General features: G+C 32.4%; 2 protein-coding genes across 2 annotated transcripts; one reads left to right on the top strand and one right to left on the bottom strand.

Moving 5' to 3' along the window:
* Window positions 1–22: 22 nt before the first annotated feature.
* LOC124370029 (splicing factor 3A subunit 2-like) lies at window positions 23–18187 on the top strand. Its single transcript, XM_046828321.1, has 7 exons — window positions 23–163; window positions 4388–4483; window positions 5120–5215; window positions 9748–9816; window positions 11168–11236; window positions 13799–13873; window positions 18053–18187. The coding sequence occupies exons 1-7, from the start codon at window positions 159–161 to the stop codon at window positions 18129–18131; spliced, it is 489 nt and encodes a 162-aa protein (XP_046684277.1). The 5' UTR covers window positions 23–158; the 3' UTR covers window positions 18132–18187.
* Window positions 5893–18209, bottom strand: LOC124370028. Its single transcript, XM_046828320.1, has 2 exons — window positions 18072–18209; window positions 5893–8449 (listed from the first exon to the last, which is right to left on the bottom strand). The coding sequence occupies exon 2, from the start codon at window positions 8440–8442 to the stop codon at window positions 5998–6000; it is 2445 nt and encodes an 814-aa protein (XP_046684276.1). The 5' UTR covers window positions 8443–8449; window positions 18072–18209; the 3' UTR covers window positions 5893–5997.
* Window positions 18210–19238: the final 1029 nt, after the last annotated feature.

Below are 19238 nucleotides of genomic sequence, written 5' to 3'. Positions count from 1 at the left end.
GCACTGGCAGTTATACCGGGAACGTAATACTAAAGTATACTATTAGAATAGAAGAACAGACACGCTTAGAATTAAGAGTGCTACAAGATTCCATTATTGATCGAATTCGATTTCAGATCGAAATCTGCTTGAGCGTCTGCTGAAATATACAGTTAAACATGAGGTAATTAATATTCTAATTTACACATTTAGATTTAACAATTCATTGTTACATGTGACATCATCATACGCCACTTCTTATATAGGAAGTTAATAAATAGACTGTTAATAAGTTAAGCTACTTACCACATGGGTTATAGTCATGGTTTGTTGCTAATTTTGCCAATATGTTTTGTGATAGGCTTTATACATATATTCTATTTATTGAAATAAACAATATCATAATACAATTTAATCAGAAATCAGAAATTCTTTATTGTCAGACAGTAGAACACTGCAAAATAGCGTCAACAATATTATGTAATAGTTAATTACATTAAGTTATTTTCAGAAAAGCCCAATAAAATTAAATATAAAAACGTCAGATTAATTTAAACAGCACTAAAGTTTTTGTCAATGCTAAAATAAATCAAACTAAAGCTTACATAGGTGGCTAGTCTTAACATAAAGCTTAATATAAGCTAGTCTGACCAGAGCACTCGACAAAGTCCCTGACACTGTAGTAAGCCCGCTGTACCAAATGCCGCTTGACCTCCCTCTCAAAAGAAGGACTTGTTTTTGTTTTCATAGAGTCTGTGAGTGCATTATATAGTTTAATGCCGCTGGTTAATAAATGTCTTTCAAAAAAACTTGTTCTATGGGCAGGAATGGTAATCATATTGGAGTGACGTAGATTGTGACGATGTAGGGGATTTTGAGATTTGAAAAGGTGGAGGTTTTTGTGAACAAATGTCACGCAGTACAAGATATAAATCGATGGGAATGTTAGAACCTTTGCCTCCCTAAAAAGCGACCTACAAGAAGTTCTACACGGTTTCCCAAAAACCGCTCTCAACGCCCTTTTCTGGAGTTTAAAAACGAATTTTGTACGTACACTTTCACATCCCCAAATGACTACAGCATATGTGAGAAAGGGGTAGATAAGCCCATAGTAAGCAGCCAAGGTCACTCTGGTATCAGCAAACTTTGACAGGTTTCTAATAACAAAAATCCCCGAGCTTAGTTTCCTACAAACGAGCTCAATATGATCGTGGAAGCTTAATTTATTGTCAATCTGAACGCCTAGAAACTTTAGCGACTTACCAGATGAAATCTCTTCATCCCCCATAATATCATTTAGTTAGTTTTTGATCACAGAAAGGTACTGTGAATGGCACATGGCTTAGAAAGTATATCTTACCTTACCTAGGCTAGGAAGTTTTCTGAACCTAGACAACCAACAGAATATTGACTGAAGTGACAAAGCCTTTAAGTGATTGAGAGACTATCTAAACACAAATTCAACAATAACGTTTGATAAATATTTACTAGTGTATTATAGCCTAGTAGGTTTAAATAATCTCTATTAGCCTAGGATTCGTTCCTATTATGTACACTGTTTAGTTATGGTAGTACAAGAGGCGAGATCCAATTAGCATTTTGTAAGAACACAATCTTTTTTATATGAATTCGCTGTATGATATTTATTTCCTTAGAAAGAAATCAATCATCAGCTAATCATCACTAAGATTGTCTCAATTGTGTACCTGATGAGACAATGAGAACACCACTTCATCTTGATTAAATTTGTTTGTAGTCCAGGTGTCTCTGTTGTCGAAACAATTTAGATAGTTCGTTTTGAGCTTCTTCATCACCGACTGTTTTTCATATGGATATTGACTCCAGATTCATGGAGGCAACTTTATCGCAGCGTTAGACTTCAGACGGTGCACTGAGTGGAACATTCCCATTTTAATATCCTACTAAAGTAGCACGGCTGATAATCAATTCCTTTTTAATGGAACATTTTTCTTTAAATTTAATAATAAACTAGGTTGTTCTTGTAAAAAGTAAATTTGCTCGCTTCTTCTGAATTACAATGGAATATGTTCAAATTATAAGTTGGCTTGAAAAAGCATTTGAAAATAAACAGAATAAGAGTTAAGCCCACCAGTACATATTTCGCTTGTGAAGAGAATGTTACAATACTGATCACAGTTGCTCCGTTTTTGTTGTTAACTTTGCGTGGTAAAATAAGACATCTTTACTTTACTTTTTCCGAGTGTATTTTTACGTTTGTAAACAAGATACATTTCAACTCACCCGGGTTGAAAATTTCCCCATTTAAAACCCTGGTATGAAAATTGGTACATTTCAGTAATGAGAGTCGCTCTCTGGGTAAGATTGTTATCCGATGTTGATTGAACAGAAAGGCTTCCACATCGAACCGAAGTATGGTGTGCATTTATTTAAACCTTGTTTAAGGTTTACCTCAATAAGATATAACAGTTTATCTATTTTTCTCTCTGAACTAGTTATTTTAAATGATAATTTTGAATATATGTAATATAGGTTTTTGAATATCACATGAAAGGCAACAACAACATAGCAGTAGAGAGAAATTAGCAGCAGTATCTTGGATTTTAAAAGAGAATAGACTGCATATCTACAAGGGGATTGTGAGGCAGAAATATTGTGGAATATACCAGTTCTGTTAGGCAGTTTCTAAGAGTTGCAATTAATTGAATTCTATAATAATTTCTCTCAGTTTGTTAATTATATTTAAATAATGGATATTTTTTGTAATTTTTAGAATGTAATCATTAAAACATGTTTGTTAATTTTCTGTAATTTGTAGACAGTAGACAAATGCTTTATTTAAAGAAAGTTCGCAATACTTTTAAACATTCCAAGAGCTCACAGAGCTCGTGCGGAAATACTATTAACATAAGAAACAAAATTAATTACGACTTATAATATTAGTTGTCAGCCAACATACATACCTTTGAGTAATTTATTGTCGTTACCAAAGTGTACAATAATCTTATTGAAATTTTTCTTTTCCAACAAAACAAAACTGTCTTCTACAAAATTCTTTTCTGAAATTGGGCGTTGAAATAGTAATGAATTGCGAAGTTCGCGTAGGAGCATTAAATTGTTTCAAGCTATATTTGCCAAAAAACTTATGTGAATGCAACAAACCAGTCAACAAATACAACTGATCGATTGTAAGAAAATCATTCTGCGAAAATAAATAAGACATACTTTGATTTTTTAATAAAATGGATAGTTCTTATTGCAAACCTTTGTATCATTACAATTGATTTTAATACTGTAGGGTAAGTCCCCCCATAATGAATGATGCCATAACGAGCTGTACTTTCGAACCAAGATCTGTAAAGGGAATTTAAATGCTGCTTCCTTAAAAAGTTCCTTATATAATATAAAGCATAATTAATTTTTTTGAGTTTTGATTCCAAGTACTCCACATGTTTATTCCACTTTAACTTACTATCAATAAAAACGCCTAAATACTTAACTGAGTCAACAAATCCAATATTTTCACATGTACATTCATATAAGCATTGATGATTGTGACAGACTAATTGAAATTCAAACGTGAAATTATCTACATCGCATGATACAATGATCATTAAAAAAAAAATGTATCATTGTCATTTTTGTTTCTTTCGTTTGCCGTTATCTAACTGTTATCTGAGTTGTTTCTTGCCGTTTCGTAAATCATTGCTATCTAGCAACTAACTTGAATGATTTATATGACAACAGATTTAAGAGTATGATAACATATATTTTCATAGACATTATCAAAGGTGGTATGTTGAACAGAAGGAATACTACGCACATCAATTGGGTGAGGGGGAGCGATATCACAATAGCCTACGAGTGGCAGATTTTGAAATCCACCTCTCGTTATAATTTACAAGATTATGAGTTAGGAAGGGTTCTTGTCCTATCTTTCTTTAATATTTGTACACATTAAATAATTATAAATATAATACCTTTTATAAACAAATGTGGTAAACTCCAAATCCCTCGAGTATCTAGCAGGAGCGGTAATGTCTCATGTCGCACAGTTACAAGCCTTTGAAAGAAAGATTGAAGAAAATTCTGTTAAGCCACTGACAAGTACTAGATCATTTCCTACACTGACAAAGAAAATATTTCAGTAATTTGACAGAGAAAATGTATTTAACTTTTTATGTATTATATTGAAATTTATTTTATTTTAAGCTGATTTCTAGTTATATTGCTCATATTCATTTGTAAATCTACAGTATATCGTGCAATAAAGATGACCTATGACTTAGTCACAAACCTTTGAAGGAAATGCTAAGCAAATTGACAAGTATGAGATTATATTGAGTAATTAGATTATATTATTTACAGCCAGGAAATTATTAATTTTCATGAAGCTTTGTTATTTAACATAACGTGTAATGTTTTTCAGCCAGTCACCTCCAACACCATCCCCTCAACAAGTTCCATCTGAAGCTCCCGGTGCAGAAGAGGCTCCTTTCGAGGAACCAATTTTGGAGGAAATTGGGTAAGTTCTATCAGAGTTCTGATATATTATGTGTTTCACTATGATTGTATTCTGTAAGTTATTAGAATTTTCTAGGATTGATTTCTCTACCGATGATGCTCTTTCATGGCATCAACACGTTGCTTCGTTACTCACTAAAGTAGACAAATCCTTCTACTCAATTATGACTTTACCTCGTGTAGTTGACCATCAGGTTCTAAAACAAGTGTATTTTTCTTATCTCAATTGTCTAATGTCGATGGTATGATGTTCTGAGTTAACTTTAGTGACTTTCCTGAACAAGGAGACAGTTTTTAAATTATAAATTTTGTAGATTTTTGATATTATGCATATATATACATATTAAAGTATGTGATAGTTCTGTATATAATGTAGCTATTTATTTTTTTATCATCTTGAAATTTATTTTATTTTTAAGCTGATTTCTAGTTATATTGACAATCAATCTGTTCATTTGTGATTGTATATCATGCGATAAAAATAAATTATTACTTAGTCACAAACCTTTGAAGGAAATGCTAAGCAAATTGACAAGTATGAGATTATATTGAGTAATTAGAGTATATTATTTACAGCCAGGAAATTATTAATTTTCATGAAGCTTTGTTATTTAACATAACGTGTAATGTTTTTCAGCCAGTCACCTCCAACACCATCCCCTCAACAAGTTCCATCTGAAGCTCCCGGTGCAGAAGAGGCTCCTTTCGAGGAACCAATTTTGGAGGAAATTGGGTAAGTTCTGATATATATTATGTGTTTCACTATGATTGTATTCTGTAAGTTATTAGAATTTTCTAGGATTGATTTCTCTACCGATGATGCTCTTTCATGGCATCAACACGTTGCTTCGTTACTCACTAAAGTAGACAAATCCTTCTACTCAATTATGACTTTACCTCGTGTAGTTGACCATCAGGTTCTAAAACAAGTGTATTTTTCTTATCTCAATTGTCTAATGTCGATGGTATGATGTTCTGAGTTAACTTTAGTGACTTTCCTGAAGAAGGAGACAGTTTTTAAATTATAAATTTTGTAGATTTTTGATGTTATGCATATATCGTCGGTGTTATGTAAAAAGGGCGAATCAACCAAAAAATTATTTAATAGCATTCTACACATGTGTAATATTAAATTCAAATAAAAAATATATTTTTCTTAGTATTTGCAAAGTTTCAATTAAATAAGCTACATTTTTAAATTTATAAAAAATATTTTTTAGCATCATGTTGGCTTATTCGCCCTTCTTACATACTTAAATCTGAATAAAACCAAGTTGGGTATTTGCCTTTTTATAATATAATACAATTAATATAGATTTTATTGAGACTATGAATGGAATTAATATTACGTAGTAATACAAGGTGAAAATGGTTTAAAATGAGAACAAGTAAAACCTTTTATTAGATTTTAAAAAGTACAAATTTATTGAGCCATACAATTACACCATTATCAAAAAATATTTTAGTGTCTTAACATTTACAACATAGACTAAAAGGAAAATGTTAAGGAAGCACTTATTTTTTCTTTTTCTTGTCCCTCCGGCTGGTGGTTTTCACTTCTTTAGGAAGTTCTTCAAAAAACTTGTGGTGGTGTACAGGAACTACTCTTGATTTACAGAGATCCATTAAACTTAGGTCTTTAAATTTTAGCTCCGATATTGGTAGACGGGTTTTGTAGGCCTTAGGAAGGTTTTCTAATTTCAAAAGATTTGGCCTACCAACACTTTTCATTATTATCTCATGAAAAAGCTCATCATTGTATTCGTACTTAAAAAAAATTGAACCTGGTTTACTTTTCAAATACCTGAACCATTTTATCTTCCTCCACTGTACAACTTTACCAGATACAGTTTTATATCTTTGGGTATCTTTGTTTGTGCTTGCCAATTCAGTCCTGTCAATAAAAGCCTCATGATTAAAATACACAACTTTGTAAGGTTCCGGTGTCTTTCTTGCAGTCTGGCAAATAATACCCCATTCAGAAGGCACATTAACCTGTATGTTTTTTGAAGCCCTTTCTATGGTAGAGTGCATCGCATCACCCTCTTGTTGTGAATGGCCTGGTTCATAAAACACATGATCTATAACTTGACAACTTGTTAGTCGCACAGCATGCAAAAGTGCAGTAGAAAAATACTGGTTTAGGTTTTGACCACCACAACTATCACTTAAGAAAAAGAATTCTTCTATGTTTGGGTGGTCTTTAATATAATTGAAGATACAGGTTCCTATCTCTGTTGAGCCTCTGTTTCCTTCAATCTCATCCCACAAGTTGCATGTTCCTTCTTTGGATGTAAGATCAAATACTGTTAAATTATACACGGCCAGTTTTCTTTTATAAAAAATAGAAGACACTTGGCCTTTAGGACACTCAAGAACTGCCTGAAGATCAAAATTAGCAACAGTTTTTCTCCCATTACTATCTTTACACTCATTGATTTTTTCTTTTTTTATTTCACGAACTCTCTCTTTGTTTTTCAAATGTTTATTATGTTGGTCTTTCTCAGTTTCTTTCTCTTCAACAGACAATGATTCGTAACGATTGCAGATGTTGCACTGGTCTTTTTTAGGTTTATGAAACCTAAGATTACCATACGAGTAAAAGTAAACTTTGTACTGTGATTTTGACACAGGCTTTATCAGTGACTTCATAGTTTCTGAGTTAGAGTTTTCATTTTCAACCGTTATTGCTAAGTTATCCTCTTTACATTTTTCCTCATAAAGAGTATACAATTTTTCAATATTCAATTGAGATGATAAGTAAAGCTTATTGCTCGATTTCCTACAGTAGTGTGATTCCACTGTAGGAAATGAGAGGATGTGCTTACGAGCATGTTCTTCAATCCATGCAGGAATTTTGTTGGCAGATGATTGTTTACCCCTCCCATCTACTGACACAATCCCAACATCATTCTTTTTTTCTAGACTGACTCTTACAAACTTTTCAGTTATTGAAAAAACTGAGAAAAAGAATTTGCGACAAACACGTACACGCTCGGTATCCTTTTCTAAGTAGTAGTGGAGGCTGCGTTTTTTTCGAGAAATAATATTTACTCGACGTCTTTCAGGCTCTGCTTCGACTACATGGCTTGCTACATACTGTCGTTGTCTGTCTTGATTCTTGTCATCCTCGCCCATTTTCCAAAATGCTAAGAAAAATTCATCCTTTTCGTTTTCAGAAAATTTGGTACTACATTTTAGAGGGCAGTTGGTGCATGAAAAAATTGGTTTTTCTTTCTTTTTTATCACGCTTCCCTTCACACTTACGTACGATTTTCCTGCAACCCTTAAACATTTTCTTTCTTGACGCTTTTTCATAGTAGTCGCCTTGTTTTCATTGTTAATTTTTCTCTGTTTCTTATGCTGAAGTCCTATTTCATCATTTTGAATCAAGTTTATTTCATCTTCTGATTCAGATTCTTCTAAAACCATATGTCGTTTGGTTATGTGTTGTCTTAACACTTTTTTGTTTTCAAAAACTATTGAACAATGATAGCACATGAAACCCTTTCTAATCAGAGTCTCTTCATGCAGGTTTTTGTCAACGCTGTCATTTTCAACAAAATTCTCAGCATTGCCTGGTGATGATAAATAATGGCCCAAATCAATTTCATTTATTGTTAATGAATCATTGCTTAAACATTCATCAATGAAGTTTAATGTTGATGCAGAGAGGTTAAGTATGCCTGTTTCATTAGTATCTGTTCGATGGTTTGACAACTCTTCCATATTATTAAACGAAGTTGATGGCGAGGGCTGTACAGGCTGCAAGTTGTAAAATTCTTTAGTACTTTCATTATTTAAAATATTTGTATCCGCTTCAAGTATTATTTCTGGATTGTTTACTTCCAAAGCCAATTGTTCATTTTGCTCAATTGCATGGTTTACTCCTTGAACAAAATTATCTGCATTATGTTCTTTAAGCCGCGCCAAAATCTTTTGTGCTCGTGAGTAAAACATTCTGGGCCTGAAATAAAAAAAAACCTGATTAGGGTGCTGCGACCATTTATTACATTTCAAAGGCAAATATCCTCCTTGGCTAATACGAGCATCAGTAATGTGAATACTGTTTGTTCACGAGAAAGATTTCACACGTCGTTAAAGCAACAAGAAATAAAAACAAACCACTCTTGTATCAGTGCAAGACATATATTGATGATCAATACACAAGGATTGCAAGATATTCTGGCAAGAAATACTTCAATAATAGCCCGTGATTGTATTTTAGTTATTATATAAGATCAGAGGAAAATACAATAGGTCTTAACCTAAAAACTAACAAACCTAGGCTTCTTTTAATAACTTGATCATTTCTACTTAATGATAAGCTAACACAACTTTAAGTGTACTCACCTAAATAGTCTTAAGTTGCATCACTACAATTCACAAGTAAATATAATTGAAACACAATTAAAATCTTTTCAGTATTAAACCACTGTACAGTTTCAGACTGCAGGTGTCCGCTCAGGAAACATTTTTTTATTAGCAACATCTGTTTCAGTTTCAGTGGTGCCAATCTTATTTGTAACACAAACACAAATTGTGTTATTTAATAGAGTAGAACAAACTAATTAATATATATATATATAATGTATTATACTATTATAACGTTATGGCATTATATCGTATTAATACAATAGTAATTAATTAATAATATTGTAATAATGTGTAAAGAAGACTACTTGGTTCATACTCCCCTTTAACACTTATTATTCGCCCTTTTGACGTGACAGTTGGCTGTTTACGGTAAGTAAAAAGGGCGAATAGAACTATTCGCCTTTTTAACACAACCAATATTATATTCGCCCTTTTGTCATTTGCTGTTTCCAAGGGAACGAACTATTCTACAGATATGCCGTCTTTACATATCGATAGATCTTAATACCAGGAAGCCAAATCGGCAAAAACATGAAAAACACACTTTTGGTGAATTCGCCCTTTTTACATAACACCGACGATATATACATATTAAAGTATGTGATAGTTCTGTATATAATGTAGCTATTTATTTTTGTATCATCTTGAAATTTATTTCATTTTTAAGCTGATTTCTAGTTATATTGACAATCAATCTGTTCATTTGTGATTGTATATCATGCGATAAAAATAAATTATTACTTAGTCACAAACCTTTGAAAGATGAAATAAAATGTTAAGCAACTGGCAAGTATGACATTGTATTGCCATTTGATTATATTATTTAAAATTAGGAAATTATTTTCTGGACACTTTGATTTTTTAAAACATAATGTGTTATGTTACCAGAGGCGTGAATCCACCTGCCCCACTACTTCACGATGTACCATCCAGCAGTGGCTTGATGGAGGGACACGGGTAAGTTCTATCAGAGTGCTGATGTATTATATGCTTCACTATGATAGTCTCAGAGTGCATGTTAGTTGTTGGAATATCACTGTTAGATTAATCAATACAAAGTAACCAGTTGAAAGACATATTTAGTTTGTAGTGAGTTTTTTCCACGTTAGTATAAGGGTTGTATTTTTATAATATTACTGTCCATTATTTCTGGTACCTTGTGATATTCCTTTTTGTATTTTATTAACGTATTTTGGCCTATTTCTGTTTGTTCCTCAAACTCACACAACACATGAATCACTTTTATTTTGGAATCCATCTGTGTATACTCTCCAAGTAGTGTATAGGAAGGGTTCTCGGTTGAACTTTGGATTTGTGACCTTCTTCAATTTATGTGTTCATCAAATAATTTTAAAATAATAGTTTTTCAAATAAATGTAGCAAACTCCAAATCCCTCAAGTCTAGCTGGAGCAGCAATGCCTCATGTTCCACGTACGAGGGTTATTGTAGACAATAATGGAAGGGTTAACTCCGGAGTTCCGCAGGGATCTATTCTGGGCCAATATCCTTATGTATGCTGATACTTCCATAGTGAGTTGTGAAAAAAACAAAATAACTCTCACAAATATTATTCCAATGTACTCAACAATTAAACTCCTGGTTTGACAAAACAGCTTACAATTTAACCCTTGTAAATCTCAGTTCATAAGTTTTCATCTAAACCATTGCAAGACTCCTACGGTAGACAAATAATTTATTCCATACCACTTTAATTCTGTAAGTTATTAGACATTTTTTGGATTGATTTCTCTACCGATGCTGCTCTTTCATGGCATCAACACATTGCTTCGTTACTCACTAAAGTAGACAAATCCTTCTACTCAATTATGATTTTACCTCATGTAGTTGACCATCAGGTTCTAAAACAAGTGTATTTTTCTTGTCTCAATTGTCTAATGTCGATGGTCTGATGCTCTGAGGCAACTCTAGTGATTCATTCCTAAACCAGGAGACAATTTTTAAATTATAAATTTTGTATAGATTTTTGATATTATGGCAATATACATATATATTAAAGTACGTGATAGTTCTGTATATAATGTCGCTCTTTATTTTTGTATCATCTTGACATTTATTTTATTTTTAAGCTGATTTCTAGTTATATTGACAATCAATCTGTTCATTTGTGATTATATATCATGCGATAAAAATAAATTATTACTTAGTCACAAACCTTTGAAAGATTAAATAAAATGTTATCAACTGGCAAGTATGACATTGTATTGCCATTTGATTATATTATTTAAAATTAGGAAATTATTTTCTGGACACTTTGATTTTTTTAAACATAATGTGTTATGTTACCAGAGGCGTGAATCCACCTGAGCCACTACTTATGCCAATACCAGCCAACGGAGGCTTGTTTGAGGGAATCTCGTAAGTTCTATCAGAGTGCTGATGTATTATATGCTTCACTATGATAGTCTCAGAGTGCATGTTAGTTGTTGGAATATCACTGTTAGATTGATCAATACGAAGTAACCAGTTGAAAGACATGTTTAGTTTGGTGTGAGTTTTTTTCTACGTGAGTGATTAATCTACCTGTGATACTCTTTCATGGCATCAACACATTGCTTCGTTACTCACTAAAGTAGACAAATCTTTCTACTCAATTATGACTTTGCCTCATGTAGTTGACCATCAGGTTCTAAAACATGTGTATTTTTCTTATCTCAATTGTCTAATGTCGATGGTCTGATGTTCCGAGGCAACTCTAGTGAGTCAACAGAACATGGTAGTGACATTTCTGCTGCAGAAAAGGGTAGTCAGAATTCTGGCTGATGTAAATTTTAAATTTGACCACTCCCATGTATTTTTATTTTGCAATGTGTAATTTTTGTGAATTGTAGATTTGACTGATTTTACAGCAGGAATCTTGAACATTCTCAGTTTACTTTTTCTACTACAAATGAATAATAATAGATTTTTTTGAAAATCTCCTTGTTACAGCTGCATCGCCATCTTTAACAATTTTTCAGCCAAAATTAAAAAATGAAAAACTGCTTAAGAAGTTTAAAAAAAAAAAAAACTCTAAGTTTCTCTTTGTTCACCGTTCTTATAACAATAAAGAATATATGACACTTACATCAGACTATTATCATGACATGGGCTGAGACTATTTTCTTGTTTAAACTTTATAACTTTTTAGATTTTCATCCAACATAATAAACTTTTAATTTTACTTTTTTAAACTTAGAAGTTTAATCTTTTCCTTTAACAGGAGACAATTTTTAAATTACAAATTTTGTAGACTTTTTAATATTATGGCATTAAACATACATATATATATTTTAATTATGTGATAGTTCTGTATACAGGGTGGTGCATATTTCAGTTTCCCCAGAAGAGAAATTTAAAGGCGTTATAGGTTACTTAAATAAAACACTTTTAGGCAAGAAAACAAATTCATTGTGTGAAATTACTTACATATTACCATACAATGTTATAGCAGTTGTTCGAAATGTCCACCTTGATTTTGTATACACTTCATACAACGACTGAGAACAGAATCACACATTTTTAGCAATAAAGGTTTATCATTATCTACAAGTTCAAATGCATTTCTAATTAGGTTTCTGAGTTTGTCAAGATTTCGCAGTTTAGAAGCATACACCGTCCCCTTTATAATACCCCACAGTGATAAATCACACGGGGTCAGGTCTGGCGAGCGCGCAAGCCAATCGATTGTACCACGGTGACCAATCCTTTCATTAAATGTTTTATTTAAAAAATCTCGAACTTGGATACCAAAATGTGCTGGGGCACCATCTTGTTGCCAGATGAGCGAATGAGTATTGAAAACAGGATTGTTTCTAATCTCGGGAACTACTACTTCTTGTAGCAACCGTAAGTAACTTTCTGAGTTAACATTTCCTTGAAGAAAATAAGGACCAGTGCAGTACTCGAAATACCTCCCCATACCGCAACACCAGGCACATTGAGTTCTGGTTGGATTACGTTATGAGGATTTACATCCGACCAGTACACACAGTTATATTGATTAACGTGTCCATTTAGTTTGAAACATGCCTCATTACACCACAAAATTGATCGCAAGAAATTTGGATCAGCCTCTGAACGGATAATAATTGTCTCACAGAATTCCTATCCTCTATTGGAATCATCCTCGTGAAGTGCTTGGAGTAAAGATGGACAGTATGGCTTAAAGTTTAGTTCCTTTAACATTCTTTGCATGCTTCTTGATATTTATAGTTCAACAGATGCTTTACGAGTTGATTTACCAGGACTGGCTACAAAAGCTTGAGCAACTGTCTGCAGGTTTTCTTCCTTGCAAATTGATCGTGGACGACCACACTTCGGGGCATTTAAAACGCTTCCCATGTTTTCAAATTTCTTATTTAACTTCCGAATATACTGTCGAGTGGGTATCACGACACCTGGATATTTACCACTAAATTCTTCAATTATTATAGCAGTATTTTTATTATGCTTCCACGACAACTGAAGGAAGTAAAGTCACAGTTGGGTTGTAAACATTTTTAAAACACACACAAACAAACAACAGATGCAAAGAGCATCACTTTACACTAGCCACTGGAACAGACAACAATGAACTTACTCTGTGTTGCTGCCAACTTAACATTGTTACCAGCCCACGGAAACAAAATAAATTCTAAATTTCCAATTTATGGGGAAACTGACGTGTGCACCACCCTGTATAATGTATCTATTTATTTATTCATCATCTTGAAAATTGTTTAATTTTTAAGCTGATTTCTTGAATAATATTGACAATGAATCTGTTCATTTGTGAACGTATATCATTCAATAAAGATAAATTATTACTTCTTCACAAGCTTTTGAAATCTTAAAAACATTCTAAGCATATGACAAGTAACTTGATTATATTATTTAAAACAAGGAAATTATTTCCTTGAAACTTTGTTATCATTTAACATAATGTGTTATGTTTTCCAGTGGATTCCTACCACCCCTTGACCTCTCCGTTCATTCTTATCCACCATCGCTTCATCCAGGATTGGCAGAGCAAGAGTAAGTTCTCTCAGAGTACTAGTGTATTATGGGCTTGACTATGTGAAAGACATGTTTAGTATCAGGTAAATATTTTATTGGGAGTATTTTTCTACAGGAGTCTGAGGGTTGTTTGAGTTTTCATTTTCTTCAAGTGGTATACTGCTAAGTTCTGTATCAACAGGAAATTGTGTGGATAAGGTTTCAGTTTGGTTTCCTGATGTTTTTGGGGATTTGATAAACTTCCCACCAGTTTCTTCTCTTGATAGGTATTGTTTTGTGAGTAAACTCCTTCTTCTTCTGGGAGGAATTATTTATGTGTCTTTGACAGTGTATATAAGCTAAGGTAAGCTCTTGGGTTTCAATCCTTGCCATCGGTTGAAACTGTTGCTTTCCTGGTTCTTGTTTTTCTGATGGCAGCTTTTAATATTAGATAGTTCAGGTTTTTATTTTTCCTCTAAGTTTTTTTGTCCTACATACATAATTTGCATTAAAATATTAGTAAGACTCTAAACTTTCCCCTGTTAATAGGATTTTTTTGCTTTACCTAGTTTTTTTGACAGGTTTAAATATAGAAAAATAAATCATCTACCTCAGACAAACGGACTGTGTAGCCAACCAGTTGTGCAGTTCTTTCGCTAAAAGTTATTAAGGCAGTCATATAACAACAACGTCTGTCTTGATTCCCAACTTGTTGGTGCTCTTTGCATCTGACCTACCAAGACATATCAAGCCTTACTTCCACCCAATCGTGTCTGCTGATGATTGGTGTTCCTCACTTGTTTTTCATAATTGATGCAATGGGAATAGTTCCATTTCTTGAACTGGGTTGGTTAAGTATTATATAAATCAGTTTACAAGACCTGTTGCAATGAAATATGTATATACACATACACATACTCTGCATGTATATAACAGACAAAGAACTGAAAGAAATTATTGATAAAATCCTTGGCAACACAATGGAAAAGTACCAGAGAAAAATTTTAAGAGCCTTCCTTGCCAGAAACACAAGTTCAAATGGCACCAAGAGAACGACAAGAGGATCTTTCCCAAAAACACCATAACTCCCACTAAGGCCAACAACTATGCTAAAGTAACAATGCCTTAACAGAATGAATTATGGACATCCAAAGAATCCGCAGGAAATGAGCAATATTTAGAGAGAGTATGCCATAATCATCTTAAAACTCCGAGACCTCCTCACAAAGACAGAAATCGATACCCCTCACCAATTTGGGTTTGATGCTGCACGCCCTGTTCAGTTGAGAACAGATGACAGAGGGAAATACTCTGCTAGTGCAGGCAATATTTACATAAATAGAAATGCCCTGCCCTCCAAACACAAAATCATACTAAATGATCTCAGACTCTACAACAGCATTAAACACATTGACATTGAGTCCGCTCCAGAAGTGAAGCTAAATCTTATACAATGGGTGCCAGCATGCAGAAAAACAACTTTTATTCTTAATAACTATACAGATGTGACCTTGTCCTGTTTTTAACTACTCATCTATTAACTACTGAACTTGTTTTGCCAGCCTATATCCAAACATCAGTAAAATTTTATTAAATCACACCTTCGCCAAAGGCATAGGTATTCTACGCAGCCAGAATTCATTGGTATCTTGAAGAAAACTTCTTTTGGTTCCCTTTTCAATTGTCTATTGGCGGAAAGGAAAATCACATCTGATGCAATCTTTTAATTTCTAGAAAAAGTTTCGACAGCTCAAACAAAATTGTTTCTGTTTGTTGTTGGTGCTCTCTGTAAGTTATCCAGGGTCTTTAACTGTGTAAATTATGTAAATAAGAACATTTTAGCTTAGTATACAATGCCATTTTTTTACAAGCTATAATGGTGTAAAGGACTTTTTTAAATTGCTGAAGCTTGGATCTCATGTATAACAGTTAAAAATATTGCTGTTAACTCACTTCTTGTATAAGAGTGTTGTGAGAGAAAATATCTTCTACCATTTAAAAATCAATTAAGTTTTAATTTATTTTCATTTCTTTGAAGGTGCATGCAAACACATTTTGTGTACAGAAGATGTACAAGATAATGTCACAATAAATCTATTTTTAAACTTAGACTTGTACCTTTAAAACATGTAAAAGTATCACCATCTATAACCAATTTCCAGCCAGAATTAAAAATGAACAATCTCTTAAAAAGTTGAAAAAAGAAACTAGACTTTCTCTGTGCTCGCTGTTCTTATAATATTAAAGAATATTTGACACTCACATCATAACTTATCATGACATGAACAGAGACTATTTTCTTTTTTTTTATTTATAACAATTTAGATCTTTCATCCAGCATATTAAACTTTTAACTTTACATTTTTAAACTTAGAAATTTCATCTTGACCTGACCAGGAGACAATTTTTAAATTATAAATTTTGAGACTTTTAATATTATGGCATTTTGCACAAATGGAACATAAAAATTATCTGTATTTTGTGTAAACAATTTAGTTAAACATATTAACATAAAATAATAGACAAAAGAAACATCATATGATGTAATAAACTAATTTTGTACTTGGTGAAATGAGTAAATCATTTTGCATAATACAAGGAATATAAAGTTAAAATCAGAATCAGTCTTTATTGTTACATCAACGTTTATACATAGCATTGCTATAGAAACAGGTAACATTGTCATAAGTTAATACATACACATATACATTCATATATATGCACATCACCATTCACATATACATATAAACATAAACATATATATAAGAGGTCAAGACAGCGTAACAAATTTAATGTAATCTATGTTAAAACACAATTTTAAAATTCAGGATCCATCAAATACTCATCAACACTATAATAGTTTTTTTTCCAACAAAAATCTGTTAGTTTGCTTTTAAATGTTTTTGAATTGATTAAATGTTTATATTTTTGAGGTAACTTACTGTATAGTTTTTTTGCCGTGTATATTGGAGTTTTTTCTACCAGACGCAGTCGATGTATGGGATATTGAAAATTAGCTTTAAATCTTGTATTGTAATTATGATCAAAGTTATCACTTGATAAGCTTTCAAAATTTGATTGTACTGTTAGTAGGGTTTTCAGAATGTATAAATTTGGAAGTGATAAGATTTTTAATTCTTTAAACAGTTTAAACAGAGGTTTGCAAGAAGTTCTAAATGATGAAAAGGTCATTAATCTCATAATTTTTTTGGATCTTAAAAACTTTATCATCAAATTCAGAAGATGATCCCCAAAATTCAACACCATATTGAATTGTTGAAAAAAAGAAAGAGTAGTAAATTATTATTCTAGTTTCCAAATTAATTGAATTTCATAACACTAGCATTTGATAACATGCCGAGTTCAATTTCCTAATAATATTTTCAATACATTTTTTCCAAGAAAAGTTTATATCCAGATCAATACCTAAAAATGTTACGCTATCACATAATTTTATTTGCTGGCCGTGGAAAATCACATCCTTATTATAGCCCTCTTTTAATTGTGCCGTTCGAAAATTTAGTAGTTGAGTTTTCTCTTGATTTAATTTCAATCCGTTAACCTTAAACCAGTATGCCAATTCATAAAAAGCTTGATTTAATTTATTTTCCATTTGAAAGTGAAAGTTATAAATTCAGTTTGTAGTTAAATGTGCAATTTTATAAAATAAAACAAATTAAAACTGTAAAGGATAATTTATTTCTACAAATAGATATATTTAGTTTGTAGCACCCTCTGAGGAGCAATTTATAAATAATTAATTTTAAGTTTATGGGGTTCTGAATTTTGTATAACACTTTTTAAAGAAAAGCATTCATTGAATTGTTTGTTATGCTCCATCATTGCATGGGCCGAAATAGGATTGGAATCCATTTTAAGGTTTGTATATATTTATATAAGTATGTGACAGCTCTGTATATAATTTATATATCTATTTATTTATCATCTTGAAAATTGTTTTATTTATAGGCTGATTTCTAGTTATATTGACAACGCATGTATCCATTTGTGAATGTTTATTTTGTAATAAAGACGACTTATAAATCAATGACAAGCCATAGAAAGATTGAAAAAAATGTTAAACAACTGACAAGTACGAGATAATAACTAAGTTGATAGATAAATGTTATGTTATGTAAAACCTGGAAATTATTTATTCTCTTAAAACTTTGATATAATTTAACATAATGCCTACTGATATTTTGTTTGTACTGAAAGGAACGGAGGTTCAAGTTACCCGAGTGAGACGACTGTGACGCCACCTGCCACTCATTCTGAGTCCTCGTCCCCAACCTGAATCTGAGTACTCATTCGAATCAGACTCCGAATCTGTGCAATCAGCTCCCAGCTTGGACTCAACAGCTCCTCCTATTCCTTCAGAAAGGAACCCCGAGGCTGTGGAAGAAGAAAACAGGTAAAGAGACTAATCATGTTCAATTCCCAGTAAATATTTTGTTGGGGTTTTTTTCTCCAGGGATCTGAGGGTTGTTTGAGTTTTTGTTTTCTTCATGTGGTATACTGCCAAGTTTCGTATTAACAGGTAACGGTGTGGATAAGATTTCAATTGGTTTCCGACTAACCACCCAACAGTTTCTCGGGTTGTTTAAATTACCCTTTATTATATTTTAGATGCTTTAAATGTACGTTATGTGATGATCAAAATAATGGTATACTAATTGGTTCAAGCAGTAAAATTATTTTTTTATTATTACAAATAATTGTGTTTGTAAAATGCAAAAATATGGCTGGCTAAAGGCTGTTATAAATATGCTGACCTGTTACATTCTTGCTCATACCTACATTCCACAATGGTAGTTAGTACTCAATGGTGAATTCAAGGAGTTTAGTTCATAACGTATTTTGCAAAATATTTGAATTCGAACGGAAAGAATTCAATGTTCCGAACAGATTAAGTATTGTATTGAATTACGTAAAATAATGTGCAGAGTAAAGCTTATCACATGATGTGTTTAGCAAGTATTAATTAGCTTTAGGTACTGACAGTATTATGCAAACAAGTACATAAGCACGTCTGAACACAGTTCTAAAATGCATTTATAAGGTCTTACAGAGAATTGAAAATTGCTGGAGGAAGGTTTTTAAGCCATTGTCTTTGGGGGTATTTTATATCCAATAAATACCTCCATGTAAAAAGCGTCTGCCTAATAATTTTATATGTAATTAACTAAACAGTAATACAATGAAGCTTATTGTCAACAGCTCCCTAATTCATTCTTGCAGGACTAAGTGCATTTATAAGCTTCTTGTCCTAAGAGAATAAAAAAAAAAAAACACAAGTTGAATCAAGTGGAGGTTGGGCAAGAGATTTTCGATTGCAGTTTTTAAATCATTATAAACCGCAACCGAAGTTTTTTCTTTCTAAGTGAGATAACAGATGACACCA

This window comes from Homalodisca vitripennis, chromosome X (assembly GCF_021130785.1).
Source record: "Homalodisca vitripennis isolate AUS2020 chromosome X, UT_GWSS_2.1, whole genome shotgun sequence".
NCBI lineage: Eukaryota > Metazoa > Arthropoda > Insecta > Hemiptera > Cicadellidae > Homalodisca > Homalodisca vitripennis.
The sequence above is the reverse complement of the archived record's forward strand: the minus strand, read 5'-3'. Positions and strand labels throughout refer to the sequence as shown.